General features: G+C 40.6%; 1 protein-coding gene across 1 annotated transcript; it reads left to right on the top strand.

The window, feature by feature from the left end:
- The first annotated feature begins 1034 nt into the window (after positions 1–1034).
- Positions 1035–14071, top strand: LOC140000970 (ubiquitin carboxyl-terminal hydrolase 42-like). Its single transcript, XM_072032084.1, is given in 18 exon segments — positions 1035–2387; positions 3987–4224; positions 4969–5169; positions 5762–5872; positions 6032–6134; positions 6339–6406; positions 6563–6633; positions 7166–7248; positions 8166–8277; positions 8654–8794; positions 8989–9089; positions 9553–9694; positions 10375–10656; positions 11456–11544; positions 11784–11835; positions 12311–13108; positions 13110–13180; positions 13738–14071. Coding segments are annotated over 17 exon segments (2997 nt in total). The 5' UTR covers positions 1035–2387.
- Positions 14072–17014: the final 2943 nt, after the last annotated feature.

Raw genomic sequence — 17014 nt, forward strand, 5'->3', positions numbered from 1 at the left:
GAAAAGGAATAGAAGGGACTTGCGGAGCAATGTTCTAGTGAAACCCAGCCTTCCTAAAGAAGCCTGCCTGAATAATTCCTGTGAATAACAGACTGTTCAGCTATTTCCTAACATAGAAACGGTGCTGACTGCTTCTTCAGAGTAACATAAGTTAGTGATGCTACTGAAATAGTTGTGGTTCAGACGTAGATCTGATTTCTCCTAAGCACGCTGAATTCACAGCTGTTGATCCTCCAGCGGAGGCTTTGCAATTGAACACCTGTGGATAGGTAAGTTTCCCGCTGTTGTTCTCCTTTCCTCTTGTTTTTTTTGTTTTGTTTTGTTTTGTTTTGTTTTTTTTGTTTTGTTTTGTTTTTTTCTTAGTAGCATAGGCTTAAGACTCTGAAGAAACGGGCTGCTTTTTTTCATTTCCAACACTGGCTGTTCCTTTTGAGCCCCGCCTTCTATTTTTGCAGTCACAAGATATGTGAATGTAAATTCCTGGGAGAGAGGTAGAAAACTCTGTTTCAACTGGTGTCTTTTTCGGCTATGTGGGGAGACCAAATAGGGTGGTTTTGAATCTTCTGGCTCTTATTCAGAGCAGCAGCATGTGGAGGGAGACAGATGCGTGTGCTTTTTTAGTGCAATGGCTTCAGAAGCAAGAGGGGAAAAAACACTTTCTCTGGGAGCTGGAGAAGGTGTCCTAATCGCAGGAGAGGTTTCTAAATGGCATATCTTTGCGAGTGTTCCTGTAGTCTGGAGGTTTTTGTTTGTTTGTTTGCCTTTGGAAGGTTTTACTGTTAATCTTCACGTCCTTCAGCAGAAGTGAGAAATGTGATTTTATTTTGTGCAGTGTCGCGGACCCTCCGAAATCTACTGGGAAGGATGAATACCTCGCACAGTACCAATGTGATGACGGTGGAGACAAGGAGAAACCAAGAAGATCAAAAGAACGTGACCTTATTTCAAAAGAAAACGTTTTGTACGGCAAAGAGACTTCTGAGCCTGGTGAGAAATTGCGGCAAACTTCCTCTCTCAAGTCTGACACTGAATGTAGCTCTAAAAAGCTTTCCTCCTCAGCTATTGCAGAGAGATGCCAAGGTAGAAAGGACAAGACTAAAAACACTGAGAAAGAGCATTACCAAAGCAAGAGGGAACATGCTCCTAGTGAAGAGAAGGAGAGTCAAAAAGCAGGTCCTTCCAGCGGCCAGGTTCAAAAGGCGTCACGCTGGAGCTCCGAGTTCGGCAGCATTCCGAGACCGTTTTGGCGGTTGTGGAGACGGCCCTGGCTGAGGTGGCTGCTGCTGTTGCTGCTGTCCCCTCTGTCCTCGCTGTTGCCGCTGTTGCCGCTGTTCCCGGACCTTGGAGACCTCCGGCGGCTCCCTGTGACAGGCCCTGTGGCCCCGGGGAGCTGCCCGCCGCCTCGTCGGCCAGCCCGGCAGCAATCCTGCCAGCACAGAATAGCTCACTGCGTTTCAGGGTAAAGTGACGATTAATTTCTATTTCCTGGCCTGGGTGCTGCTTCCTTCTTTAAGGAAGCTTCAAGGTTAAAGGTTAAGCTCAGTTATGTCAGGGCCCAAGTCCGTTTCGTGAAGGGGCTCTTGTACGAAACCTTAAGCTGGGATTGACTCTCTGCTAAGCGGAGGCCAAACGTGTACCTACTGAGAAGCAGGTCCTAAGTGATAACGTTTTCTAAAGAGACTGCTAAACACATCTGAACAGTGCTGCTGCAGAACTCTGAATGGGGGGATAGCAACTGTCTTAACTGATCTGGAATCTTGAGTTTACTTTTCAGTGGACAAGAGGTGTGTCTCTCAAGGCAAACAAAGAGAGGAGTAACACCCGATACTCATGTCAACATAAATTTATGCTCAGAGCGTAGGTGTAGGAACAGCATCGGTATGTATATGGAACATCGGGAGAGGAAGCTCTGTCGGTATTTACAGTTTTTCTACTACCTTGTCAGAGAGACGTTATCTCCACATTAGAAATGGATGTATTTTGAAACGGTGGTGGTGGATCGGATTTCTTCTTTCTAGTGTTAATATTTGCTCTTGAATCGTACTTAATACCTGGTAACGCCTCAATCAGTTGTCAAAAATAAACTTAAAAATGTGTAAGGCTTATCTCGTTGGTCAGTATAAAGATCAAGGCTTTTTTCCTTTTTCCTTTTTCCTTTACCTTTTCCTTTCTTCCCCAGTATTGTTTTTCTTTTCTCCTTCTCACTACAGTCTTAATTTTGTTTCTTGTCCCTTAAGTGTGTTTTCAGTGTGTTGCTGAAACATTTTCTCTTTCAATCCGAAAAAAGGAGCTGTCACTGGTGAAGATCGGAGCTTATCTGAAAATCCCTGAGCCCAGGAGCTCTCACCTTAGTCTTCCAGTCGGACAAGGACGACTTCATTTCTCGTGTAAATGCATTTTTCAGGTTTGCATATTGTTTTTTCAGGAACGGAAAGTGTGTATAGAATGGATTTAAAATCAATCTTAAATGTAAAATGTCAAGGGAAAAAAGTTCTAGTTACAACCTCTGCACATAATTTGCCAGCTGTGGGACTAGGAGTTTTCTTATTTACTGTGTTTTGTTTAACGTGTCTGAAGTTTAATGGATAGCAATCAAGGCGTGCTAGAAATCTGAAAGCACTTTATGCTTTGTTCTCTCAGTCATTTTGGTATAACAAACTAGCTTATGTTTTAAACGCTCCATTAGGTTAGTGGTTTCCCTATAGGTAACAAGTCCCTGTGTGCTACAGTAAGACAGTAACAAAATATGAAGTATAGAAGTTCATCCTGTCATGGATGCTTCTGCCTACGGACACACAATTATGCTTATTTAAAGCGGTATCACCTTGAAACCTAATCAGCATTTTAAAAAGGACTTTGTAGCAGTTATTGGCTTTTGTCCTGGAGGGCTGAGGTTTGTTTTGTTTTGTTTTACATTCAGCATTTCCGTTTCTAGCTTACATTGCCCTGTTGTTTTGCATGAGGAAAACGTGCAACTTTACAAAGCAGAACGGAAAGAGCTGCTTTTTAGTCTAACGTTTCAGTTTTTTGTAGGAGTTTTAAATGTGGTAGGAGTAAAACACCAGAAGTACTGCTGCCAAAGTTATATTCAAACTCGTATTTCGTGGAGAAGCAGAAGAAGCCCAGGGAGAAATAAATTTGCAAACGTGCTCTTCATGCTCTCCTTTCCCAAGATTTCTCTGAGATATAGCCCATCCTCTGTGGGTTTTGAGGTATATGGTTCCCAGGAGTGAGAAGGAGGGCCAAACATCTCTCTTCTTGGATCTCAACATGCCAGGGCTTTAGTGTACTGCCACTTACGGCTCCGCTTTTTCACCTGGAAAAAGCGACCACATGATGTAGACTGAGGAGCCCTCACAAATTAACTTGCTATCACAAAGTGACGCCCAGAAAAGGTGTATTTAAAAGCTAGGCTCATTATAGAATAACAACAAACCCCTCATGATTGGTGCAGTAGACAGTGAGGTAGAGGGCGATCCCTGGAAAGACAGAAGAAAAGGAGCAGTGAGTTCTGGGTACCTTTGTGCACACGAAACAGAAAAACGCAGGCAGTGAAGTAATAGTGTTCCATTACTAACGCCAGCAATAGATAATTGCAACAATTATCTATTAGATCATAGGTAATAATTAACAGATAATTGTGCAACTCTGGAAATCAATAAATAACTGATTCCCCTCAGAGAATGTCTTCTACATTTTTATATTAAAAAGACTCCAGAGTTGTAATGGATTAAAATCCTACGGAAGTGAAAGAAATGGCATCAGCCACTAGTTCTGCAGAAGCTAAAAGTAATACCGATAGAGTTTAGATGGAAATTTTCACTTTGTGTGTTTAGTTTGGGGATTCTTTTTAAATCATTCATACCAGCGATTTAGTTCTTAAGGCTGTTTCTTTGAGATTAAGTGACAGGACTTCTGCTATTCTTTTCTTCTTGGAATGCTTCTTGATATTCTTACGTCAACCAGAACTTCTGTCTCTGTCGCAGATGTCAACAATGACCGTAGTTAAGAAGCCCAAATCTTCAAAGTCTAAAAAGCCCTCTTCAAGGCGGTCTGGCAAATCCAAGAAACCAAGTACTAAAATACTGATGTCACGCACCGCAAACTGGGGCCAGATACCGCCTGCAGAAGATTCAAGCCAAGTCTCTGTGGCCCAAGGACGTGGAGGTGCTATTTACTGTAGATCATCTGAAAAATCTAAGGCTTTTGCCCCAAGAGATCTAAGTAAGTGTGAGCTTTATCCTGACTCCATTTTCTTCAAAGCAAAAGTAGAAAATGCAGTTCTTACTTGTTGCACTGATAGAGAAGGGGACTAGTGTGAACAAAGACTTCAAAAGCGAATCCCCTAAGGCAACTGAAGTGACTGATGTTACAGAAATTAATTTTGATATATTTACAGTCAACAGAGAAATATGGGGAGCTTTTTGCACAGATTCATCCATGTCTTTTCCGTTTTGCAAAGAAAAGTGTTTGATTGTTGCTATTCACAGCTTCCATTTTTCACACGTTTTTTGAATGATAACATTGCTCAGGAAAAGATCTGGTATCTGTAGGGGTACCGTCATTCCTAGTTACTAGTTTTTACCTTTTTTCCGTATAATTTCAAGTCTAAGCTTGTGGTTTAAGTTATAATAAGGAAAAAAACAGTAGTTGAGTTAATCAGGTTAAAGATTATAGATGGAGAGGAACTTGGCATTAGGTACTACAAACAGAATGGCAGTTAGCCTTGCCTTAGAAAAATTAAAATGGTTGACGAAAGCTGTTTTTTTGTTTTTTTGTTTTTTTCCCCAAAACATTGTGTTGACCAGCCAATTTGAATTTGGCGGTATTAAAGCTGTCTGCAATAATTTTTTTCTGGCTTGGATTGTAGCTAGCTCCTCTAGGTGCTCCTGCAGAATAGTATTTTTTTAAATACCTTCCTTAGAAACAAACAAACAAAATCTCTTTTTAAATTTAACTTTCTTGCAGTCGTTAATGATGGAATTGCTCCACCACAGAGCATTCTTTTTCCAGCTGAGAAGATTTGTATGGATTGGCGAGAAACACAAAGTGTTGGAGTTGGCCTGTACAATCTTGGCAACACATGTTTTCTTAATGCTACTCTACAGTGTTTGACCTACACACCCCCACTTGCCAATTACATGCTTTCTCTCGAGCACGGCCAGTCATGTGAGTACTTTCTAAGAGTATTTCAAATCTGTTGGACAGCTCTGAAGGTGAAAGAACAGCAGTGATTCTGAGACAAGCTTATTTGCCTGATTTTACCTGTAGAAGCTGGCTTTGAGCACTGTATTAGCAGTGGGCTCCGAATAGCATACGGAGTGCAATTAATGCACTGTTTGTTTAATGAATTTATTTATTTATTTATTTATTTATGTATTTATTAAAGGATCATTTATTGCTTCGTGGGAATAATGAAGTGCATTGGACAGTAATGCATTTAGTAGTAATTTTAGAGAGTAATACATTTTTCAGCCTGTGGAGTTCACATTCCTGTCAGCCTTTACAAATGTGACTTTGCAGTAGTCTTTTAGATTTCTCATCACAAAATGCATTTGAATACGGGCTTAGTGGATATTTTTATTCTGTAAAGTTGTGTGAAATGAAATGTTACAAGACTGTTGGGACATTGGCATCTTGGGAGAATAGAATGTAGCAAGGAGAGTGGATATCGTATCTATAGTTTAAATTTTACTTAGATGTTTGTTTGTAGTTATGGATATTTTGCTGGACTGGGATGCTTTCTTCTTTCACTCTTCAGGTCGTGAACAAGATTTTTGCATGATGTGCACAATGGAGACTCACATTAACCAGGCCCTGCGTTGCACTGTTGATGCCATCGAGCCTACGCATGTTATCAGTAATCTCAGTCGTAAGTGGCTTCAGATGTGTTTCTTTTCGATAGCTTGTAATCTTCAAATACTTATTTGATGTGTATAAGTGGTTTTAACACTAGAAAGAAGAGAGATTTTAGAAATACAAGAATGATTTCATTTTTAAATGAGGTGAATACTATCATCTTCTTCTTTAGGAATAGGACAACATTTCCGTTTTGGCAGTCAAGAAGACGCACACGAGTTCTTGCGCTATACTGTTGATGCTATGCAGGAAGCGTGCTTGAATGGAAGCACCGAGTAAGCATAAACAAGTTCACTTTCATACATTCTCTAGCACCTTCTAGTCCTTTATTTACTATCAAAAATGATCTCTAGCACCTTTTAGTGCCTTATTTACTATCAGCAACGAAAGTCTACATCATCCTTAGTTTTCATAAAACTCTTTGAAGAGTTAACTCTGCGCCTTAAATCTTCTGAGGTCTGATTATAATTTATTTCCAGATTGGACAGATCTTCTCAAGCTACCACCATCATTCATCAAATATTTGGAGGATTTCTAAGATCGAGAGGTACTTTAAAAAATATTCCTGTCCTTAGAACTGATCTGTGTCTTTTGTCGGTAGTAAAGCAGTCTGTAGTTTGTCTAAAGTAGTATCTGGCAACAACTTGAATTTGGACAGTTAGTCTCCTTCACATAAGGTTAAGCATTTATATTTTGCTTCCAGTGAAGTGCTTGAATTGCAAAGCAGTTTCGGATACGTATGAGGCATTTCTTGATATCACTTTGGATATAAAGGTAAGATGTTTTCTAAATATAATTCATGATGTTTAAGTACATGCCTAACTTTCTAAATTAAACTTGTTTACCTTAAAAAACCAAACCACATATAATGTTAAAACGTAAGAGCTTGGTGGTGCTAAGGAAGTGGATTGGACTTTGTCCTTCTGTGGAACCCATGTAAATAGTCTCCACATTTGCATTGGGTTTAAGGGGAAAGAATTCTCTTTCTGCAAAAATTATAATGCTGTCATACTTCTCTGTTGTTCTACCCCAATGTACATCTAATTGTTAGACTGATGAATTTGTCCCCAGTATTGATGACAAAGCACACTATAGATGCTGTCTAGGCTACTGGAAAAGTATTTGTTCCGAAGTCAAATGACTTCCAGGTGAGGTCAATGCTGAGCATGCTCTTTCTGCCTCCTTCTTCACAGTGCTCATAGTAGATCGCTGGAGTATGTTAGTAAGATTCTCTTACAAACTACTAGTACGTCTCTGGAATTTTGAATTTACGGTGACTTTACGCTCTTCTTTCTCGCTCCTCTAGGCGGTTTCATCTGTTACCAGAGCTCTGGAACTCTTTGTGAAACCTGAAGAGCTGGGTGGAGAGAATTGCTATAAATGTAGCGAGTAAGATTTTGACGAATTAGGTCTTAATCCTAGATGTCAGTTTTATATGTTGCATGACTCTGTTGGACTACCTCTAAACTTTGGATCTACTTACGAGTTTTGTGGAAGTTTATAAAACACTTGGATTTTTGTTTCTTTGGAGGGGGGAAGTCTTGTTCAGAGGCATTCCCTATGGGTTTGCAATTCTCTGGCTCGTATTTTGCCATCAGAATTCAAAAAGAGATACTTTTGTTCTTTCTATTTATTAGCTCTCGACAGTACTTTTCTTGATGTAAACTGCCCAGTTTCCGTTGTTCTCTGGGCTAGTGGCTAATTTTCACTGCTTACACTGTAGGTCCTACCTTGGAGCGGGCAATGTATCAAACTGAACTATTGTGTTTCAAAGGATGGCAGACAGTTTCAGTGTCTTTCCAGACAAGCTCAGTACATGAAGACTTCCTACTGTTAAATGTCTCCCTCCTGTAGAATGACCATGTGCTTCTGTTGTATTTTTGATGTTGATAGACGACCTATGTTGGAGATTATTTGCAATTTCTAGTCCTGGGGACCAAGGCTCTCTCGTTCCACTTTCATTATTTGTATTTCCCTTGAAAGCTGAAAGAATGTATCCAGGATTGGAGTTCAAATAGCCACTTTTGTAGACCAAGAAATGGTACCTTGCCATCCAACCTGGTAATACCCTTTCGTGAGAGATTCCTGTTCCTGCTATGCCCGGGGTTTTGAGAGAATTTACCTTCTTCACTGTATTAACAAACCTGACACGCAGTGCATGGGTTTATGAAAAGAAAAAAGACCAACCTATTATGCAAGTAAATGTCATTCAAATAGCATAGGCATGCGTGAGACATTAAAACGAGTTTGTTTTGGGGGCGAAAAAAGAAGATGTCTTCAAACACTTATCTCTGCTTGTTTTTAAGGTGTAATAAGATGGTTCCTGCATCCAAGAGATTTACCATACACCGTTCTTCCAAGGTTCTCACAATATCACTGAAAAGATTTGCAGATTTCACAGGTGGAAAGATCAACAAGGTATATTTACCACTGTAATGCAACTATATCATTGTGTAATGGGACATCCCCCAAAGCTGAAAGTTGTTTATATTTTCAGACAGTAATTGTAGACTAACGACTATGGCTTATTCTTTCTCTTAATATCAATAAAGTTCCCGCTTGACAAGAAGCATATGCTTTCCTCTGAGAAGGCTGATTCATCAGGAAACAGTTCTCTGCAACTTCTAGTCTTAAACATTGTTTATGGGAAGACTTATTTGTAGTGAATCAAGAAATATCTTCTAGAAATATATTCTAGAAATAAATTCTAGTCTGTGTTTTTTGGAAGTGTTTTTCTCTGGCTAGTCCACGAAGTACTCTGGGATAATTTTCTATCTTCTTGGTCTCTCTTTAGGAGGTGAAATATCCGGAGTATTTGGACCTGAGAGCCTACATGTCACAGTCAATGGGAGAACCACTGCTCTATGCCTTATACGCGGTGCTGGTACATCACGGTGTCAGCTGTCACTCAGGACACTATATATGCTATGTAAAGGTAGAAGTCAACAGCATTTCTAACAGGGTAAAGGTTGTGCTGGCAAACCAGTGAAAGCGTGACTAGCAGCTACTGTTTCTAGGGAAAAAGATTTCATTATATTTTTATTTGACACGTGTGTATTTTGTTCCTATCCGTGATTTCATTTGGAACACGTGCAATTCACCTAAAGAAATGGTTGTCTTTATTTGCAGGCTGGTAATGGACTTTGGTATCAGATGAATGATGCTAAAGTAGTCCGTACTGACATTAAGAGAGTTCTTGGTCAGCAAGCTTACATACTTTTTTATATCAGGTAATAACAAATCTTAACATGTGTTCAGAAGAGATTTACTTTCCTGTTACTGATATTTTTCTGTTTTGCAAGTGTTTTTCTTGCTATCCCAGGGAAAGATTATTATTTGTCTAATTCAGTTCTGTCTAACCTGAAATTCTCTGTGTCATTTATTATCTTTTGTTGCTTGGCCTGAAACTGCAGCACTTGTGTAAATTGCTATCTATGTGTTACCTGTAGCTGGCTAATTTAGAGAAGGAGAAAAATGAAGGTCATCTGTCGTGTAAGAATGAATTATTGTTCTGAAAGTGATAGTCTTAGTAGGAAGACTGTTCTCTCCTTTTCAGTTTGTAGTCTTGGCGAAGCCTTCTGTAGAGAAGGCTTCCATATCGTATGAACTGTTCCTCTAAAATTATAGGATGGGATTTAATCCAAGAGTAGGCTGAAAGAAAAACTAAACTCCGATCACTGCTCTTTTCTGAAGGCGCTATGATTTGACACTTGGAGAACGTGCGTTTTACTTGCCAGCACCATCTTATCCCTGTTCATTCCCTCCTGGTCAGCAGGGGGCTAATAGTAAGCAGGCTGGATTTATGGGACCACGACTTCTTCCTCATATGATTAAGGTAATTCAGGGAAGTGGGAGGGCAGGTAACGGCACCAAACTGCTAGTGGGTTTGGGGTTTGGTGTGGGGTTTTTTGTTTGGTTTTCAGCATCTTAGTTTTGTTTTCCTTCCCATGCTGCAGCTTTCTTCACAGCCTTCATGCTACAGCCAGAGTCATTCAAACAGTGGTTACTGCTAAATTGTGCAGCCATGCGACTCCATTACTTTATACCTCCAAGACAGCTTTCTAAAGCACAGAGAGCTACGCTCTTTGACAATTTAAGCAGAGTGTACTAATCCTCGAATCATTTAAAAGAGGACTTGTTTTTCCTATCGTCGTCACTTTAGCTAAGACAGGGAAAACTAATTGTCTTATTCCTGAGCACCAGAACAATTACTTCAGGCTTTTCAGGGTATGTTTAAAGGGGAAAATAAATATATTTGGGAATAGCAGCAGGTAATGTTAAGTTGTTTGGCTGGTTTTCAAAGATGATGTTAATTTGATTCCAATCGGCTGTAAACCAAAAGCAGGAATTGAATACGCTTATTGGACTTGCATTTATCTTTAAAGGGCAGTGTGTTTTTCTTTGTAGGTGTTAAGACCATTTGTAGAAATACTCAGTAGGAGAGTTTTGTGTTTCAAAATGTTAAATGCAGTGTTTGCGTTAATCCATCTTGCCATTTCTTCTTTTTAAATACAGAATTCAAGCCGTTTAAATGGAAATGGATCCATAAAAGAGGACGCAAAGACCACTGGTGTCACCCTAAAAAGGCCATCTTCAGCACCACCGATGGCCTGTGTTCAAAACCAGACAATTACCAGGCCTTCAATTACTGATCCGTCAAGAAAACAGAAGATCACCACCAGTATTCACAATAAATTGCCTGCTCGTCGGACTGTGTCACAGCCTGACTGTCTTAGCAGTGCTGCGGAGGACGAAGATCTCTACCAGGCTGTTCCTTCATCCACAATTACAAATTCGGTAATGCAAATGAAGCAAATGCAAACAAGCAAAAAAGTTTCTGATGAGATTTTTGTGGAGCCAACAGTGAATGAAAATCCTAAACTCAGCTCTGATAACACAGTCCCTTACGGTGCAGAATCTTCAGGAAAATCTGAGGAGGAGTCAAAGGGCTTATTTAAAAGGAATTGCAATGCAATGTCCTCTAATGGAATTTTGGTTGGAAAGGTAGTCCGTACATTGCAGCATTCCGGTTCTTCCTGTCAGAATGCTGACGAAGGAAGATCCCAGCATGAGCTGCCAAAAACCGATTCACTAAATGGTGCTATTAGGTTAGTTAATGAATCGAAAGAAAACGGACTGAAACTTGATGATTCCACTTGCCGAGTTGAACCTGTTAAACCTTCTGAGATGTTCTTTTCTAAAACAAATGGATTGCTTGAAACATAGATTTGCTCCATCGAGAATTTCTCACCTATGATGTATTCGGGAGTGTTTATTGTGTTCCTAATTCAGGTGAAATACTGAGAAAACACAGCACAAATGTGATTGTAAGACTTTGTGGTATTATCCCATTAGAATTTGCAGACCTGAGCTTACATTAGAACTTGTCAACTTAAGCTCAGCTGAGATAAAAATTCCTAAGTTTCATAAAGTAGATTTTGGGAGGTGAGTTGGGGTTATCTTTGAAGTGTAGATAATGCATACAACTCAAAACGGTCTTGCTTACCATTTAATGGAGAAATTCTGACAAGACTAGTCCTCAGTACTACTACAAATACTATTTTTTTGTCTGCTGACTTGTGCGTTTTGATTGCAGATGCCTGGAGCTATGCCTTCAGTCAATCGAGAAATCATCACGGAGTCCCTCACAGACAGCCAGCTGAACAGCTTGTCAGAGGAAACGAGGTAAAATGAGCACAGTCTGATTAAGACAAGACCTTATGGAAGTTCGTCACGGTTTTATCTGTCTACTAATAGTATTTAATGGAAGGATTTAAATTAGTACAATTCCATGCTGTATGTCCAGCGTTACGAACAGAACTAATGATCAGCACTGAGCATATCACTCTGATGCAGGTTGGTGCCTCAAGGAGAACTTGTGTTCCTTCATAGAATGTTTTTCCATTTTTCTCCACTGTCTGGAGAAACACTGGCTGTTCCCCGCTCGCCCCTATGCCTTTTTTCTCAGAGCAGCAGGTGGAAGGAGACGGATGCATTTGCTTTTTTAGTGCAATGGCTTCAGAAGCAAGAGGGGAGAAAGCACTTTCTCAGGGAGCTGAAGAAGGTGTCCTAATCACAGGAGAGGTTTCTAAATGGCATATCTCTGCGAGTGTTCCTGTAGTCTGGAGCTTTTTGTTTGTTTGTTTGCCTTTGGAAGGTTTTACTGTTAATCTTCACGTCCTTCAGCAGAAGTGAGAAATGTGATTTTATTTTGTGCAGTGTCGCGGACCCTCCGAAATCTACTGGGAAGGATGAATACCTCGCACAGTACCAATGTGATGACGGTGGAGACAAGGAGAAACCAAGAAGATCAAAAGAACGTGACCTTATTTCAAAAGAAAACGTTTTGTACGGCAAAGAGACTTCTGAGCCTGGTGAGAAATTGCGGCAAACTTCCTCTCTCAAGTCTGACACTGAATGTAGCTCTAAAAAGCTTTCCTCCTCAGCTATTGCAGAGAGATGCCAAGGTAGAAAGGACAAGACTAAAAACACTGAGAAAGAGCATTACCAAAGCAAGAGGGAACATGCTCCTAGTGAAGAGAAGGAGAGTCAAAAAGCAGGTCCTTCCAGCAAGAGGAGGTGTTCTCAGAGCGTGGAAGTTGTTCATCAAAAGCGTCACAAGCAGGAGCACTGGGAGGGAAGCAGGTACAGATCTTTCCCTGGTGAAAGAAACAGCCCTGAGAATGGCAGAAGAGCAGTCAAATATTCGAAGTACAGATCTGGCAGCGGAGGAAGATCAGAACAAGGTAGCAATAGATATTACCGATCCAAAGGGGAAAGAAGTTGGAGCAGAGAAAGATACTATCGAGATGAAGCACGGAGGTGGGAAAGATGTAGCTATTACAATGATTACTATTCACCTCATGCGACAGGAGACAGTAGAGAGAGAAAGTTCTCTCACGGCGATGCAGCCTTTGACAAATGGACTGCAACTTACTACGGCAGGTCACATAAACATTATCATTACAAAAGTGGATGGCCTCACGGTTCCCTCTTGAGAGATGAAGATGGACGTCGCTTTAGCACACCCCGAGCAGACTTGCATCGTTGCTCGGTATCTCAGCAACATTCTGGAAGACATTCTCGTGAAAGACATGCGCTTCCACCTGTGTCAGCTCATTTGGAGAACTGTCGCCAGAAAAATGAAACAGAAGGAAACAGAAAAAGAAAATGTACCCGTGCAGAAGGTAGTGAAAGTGAAATAGGAAGGAAAGACAGAAAGATAGAAAAGGAGCTTTTAGGTGGTGAAAAAAATGCAAAAATATCACAAGTTCTAGAAGAAAAAGAAGTCTAAGGATAAACATGGAGAGAAGGATTCCAAGTAAGCAAGGATTCCAGCATACTCCGCATTTTTTATCCTAATTCTTTTCTGGGTGCTTCTCATGTATTCCTTCTTTTTTTTTTTTTTCTCCTTTTTTTTTTCTTCTCTTTTTTTCTTCTTCTTTTTTTTTTTTTTTTTTTTTTTTTTTTCTGGTAGTTTCTAAGTTACTTAGATAGCATCAGCTGGCTGGGGATCATGTTGTTAGGTTGATCAGTGAAGATAGGAAAGCTATTGCTGAATTGTTTCAGAGCACTAGCTTTGGACCACATAGTTGGAAACACATCCGTACACCATTCTGGATTAGGTTAAAAGTTTTTTTCTGCTTGCACGTATTCCAGAGCTAGCCATTGTTAATGATCTGTGTACAAACCAGGACCTATGGTCCTCCAATCTGAGGGCTTAAGTTTGCTACATCTGAAGTAAGTTGCGTGTGCACAAAGCACCACAAAATAGCTGACATGCTGCAAATCATCACCTGTGGTAAAATAAATAAAGTTTCATATAGGCAACAAGTGCCACATCTTTTTTTCTCTTTTAAACTTGCATGTTTCTTTCAGACTTCACGATTTGTGTTTCTGTGTGCTCCACTTTGACAATGCCAATCCCAAGCGTAAAACAAGAAGAAAAAGGAGAAGAAAAAGAAGAAAAAAGAGAAACAGCAGGAAAGTGAAAGGCTCCTTGGAACACTTAGATCCTCGTTTCCAGAAGATAACGCGGGAGAAGAAGGAAGAATCCCATCCTCCAGATGGCTCTTCATGTGAGCAATGCAGAAGTGAGAGCAGTAAACAACCTTACAAGGAAGGGAAGCCTTCCAGTGCAGGCGAAAGCAAGAAATACACCTCCGTCTCATCCAACGAGTATATTAAAGGTAAGCGGCCGCAGTGTGTTTGAGGAATTCCTTTTCTATTAATGTAGAGATTATTTCCAACAGTCTTGAAGTGCTTGGTGACTTAACAGTCTGTTGGATATTAAAAAAAAAAGCTGATGGACTTTTTCTTTCCGTTTTTAAATGACCACTAGGAAAGAATGCCTGAAATAAAGAGGTGAAAGGCAAATAGTTTTCATTTGGTGTGATGATTAAGTGGCAAACAAGAGGAAGAGTTGCAAGATCCCTTCTTAAATTCAGTCCAGCCAAGTAGGAAAAGTAAACGTGGACAGCTGTATCTTGGCAAAGAAGATAGTAGGGAGCAAGGAGGTTTAGCAGTCAAGATGGAAGGTGATGCCATGAGGCTTACAGGCTAGTAATGTTCTAGTGAAACCCAGCCTTCCTAAAGAAGCCTGCCTGAATAATTCCTGTGAATAACAGACTCTGTTCAGCTATTTCCTAACATAGAAACGGTGCTGACTGCTTCTTCAGAGTAACATAAGTTAGTGATACTACTGAAATAGTTGTGGTTCAGACGTAGATCTGATTTCTCCTAAGCACGCTGAATTCACAGCTGTTGATCCTCCAGCGGAGGCTTTGCAATTGAACACCTGGAGAATAGGTAAATTTCCCGCTGTTGTTCTCCTCTCCTCTTGTTTTGTTTTGTTTTGTTTTCCTAGTAGAATAGGCTTAAGACTCTGAAGAAACAGGCTGCTTTTTTTCATTTCCAACACTGGCTGTTCCTTTTGAGCCCCGCCTTCTATTTTTGCAGTCACAGGATACGTGAATGTAAATTCTTGGGAGAGAGGTAGAAAACTCTGTTTCAACTGGTGTTTTTTTCGGCTATGTGGGGAGACCAAATAGGGTGGTTTTGAATCTTCTGGCTCTTATTCAGAGCAGCAGCATGTGGAGGGAGACAGATGCGTGTGCTTTTTTAGTGCAATGGCTTCAGAAGCAAGAGGGGAAAAAACACTTTCTCTGGGAGCTGGAGAAGGTGTCCTAATCGCAGGAGAGGTTTCTAAATGGCATATCTTTGCGAGTGTTCCTGTAGTCTGGAGGTTTTTGTTTGTTTGTTTGCCTTTGGAAGGTTTTACTGTTAATCTTCACGTCCTTCAGCAGAAGTGAGAAATGTGATTTTATTTTGTGCAGTGTCGCGGACCCTCCGAAATCTACTGGGAAGGATGAATACCTCGCACAGTACCAATGTGATGACGGTGGAGACAAGGAGAAACCAAGAAGATCAAAAGAACGTGACCTCATTTCTAATGAAAACGTTTTGTACGGCAAAGAGACTTCTGAGCCTGGTGAGAAATTGCGGCAAACTTCCTCTCTCAAGTGTGACACTGAATGTAGCTCTAAAAAGCTTTCCTCCTCAGCTATTGCAGAGAGATGCCAAGGTAGAAAGGACAAGACTAAAAACACTGAGAAAGAGCATTACCAAAGCACGAGGGAACATCACGGAACATTTTCCGTGATTTTCTTCCTGAGCAGAAGTGTGCAGTACTCCTTTTCCATTAATGTAGAGATTATTTCAAACAGTCTTGAAGTGCTTGATGACTTACCAGTCTGCAGATGTATTATCAAACCAAAAAAAAAAACCCGACTTGGTAGACTATTTTTTTCCCACTTTTGAATGACTACTAGGAAGAAGGTTGTTCCGGCATCAAGAAAGTCATGTGGAATGTAACAAAATTTACTGAACCAGTAAATAAAAACTATATTTTTCTATTAGTTCCATTGTTTCAACTCTTCTGACGCTTATGGATGGCACAGATAACAGAGGGGAGATCGTGGTAATCGGAGCTACCAACAGACTGGATTCTATAGATCCTGCTTTACGAAGACCAGGACACTTTGGCAGAGAGTTCCTCTTCAACTTGCCATATAAAGAGGTGAGAACTTAAATTCAACGTTAGTTCTACCATGGCAAAGTCCAACTTTATAGGTGTCCTGGTTTCAGTTAGAACAGAATTAATTTTCTTCCTAGTAGCTGGTGGAATGCTGTGTTTTGGCTTAGGATGAGAAGAGTGCTGATAACACCCCGATGCTTTAGTTGTTGCAGAGCAGGGCTTATGCTAAGCCAAGGACATCTCAGCCTTTTGCTCTGTCCTGCCAACGGACAGGCTGGGGGTGCAGTAAGAGCTGGCAGGGGACAGAGCCAGGACAGGTGACCCAAACTAGCCAAAGGGGTATTCCATACCATCTGACGTCATGCTAAACAATATATAGGGGTGGCTAGCTGGGGGGAGGGGGCCGGACTGCTCGGGGTTAGGCTGGGCATCGGTCAGCGGGTGGTGAGCAATTGCATTGTGCATCACTTGTTTGTACATACTATTATTACTTTCATATTATCACTATTGTATCATTATTATTATTATTGTTATTATTGTTATTTTGTTATTATTATTTTGTTATTATTATTTTCCTGTCTTATTAAACTGTCTGTATCTCAACTCACGGGCTTCACTTTCCATTTCTCTCCCCCGTCCCAGAGAGGGAGGGGGGAGGGTGAGCGAACGGCTGCGTGGTGTTTAGCTGCCGGCCGGGTTAAACCACGACAGTCTTTTTGGCGCCCAACGTGGGGCCCGAAAGGTTGAGATAACGGCAGATCTGACCAGAGTGTGTTAAACTAAAATTGGTGTAAGGATTAGACCTGCTTAATAGTCACCTGTCATGATGCTGATTGCTTTAATCTCAACTCTGCTGCGCCTGTTTTCCAAATTGAGTATTATAGTACATTATTTTCCGTATTTGCTCTCTGTCGTGTTGTTTATCCTCTCCGGGCCCTGGTTTCAGATCATTATGGTACTGAGTGTTATAGCAATGGCTTATGAGACGATAAGATATCTGGTCATGACTCTAACTTGGTATTTATACTCAGTAACATCGTGGACTCTGTACTTTGGAAACAGTATCTTGGGAACTATTAGCAATTATACCTATTGTTTTTCTCCACTAGAGAGTCAATC

The sequence above is a fragment of the Anas platyrhynchos genome, chromosome 36 (genome assembly GCF_047663525.1).
Source record: "Anas platyrhynchos isolate ZD024472 breed Pekin duck chromosome 36, IASCAAS_PekinDuck_T2T, whole genome shotgun sequence".
Lineage (NCBI taxonomy): Eukaryota > Metazoa > Chordata > Aves > Anseriformes > Anatidae > Anas > Anas platyrhynchos.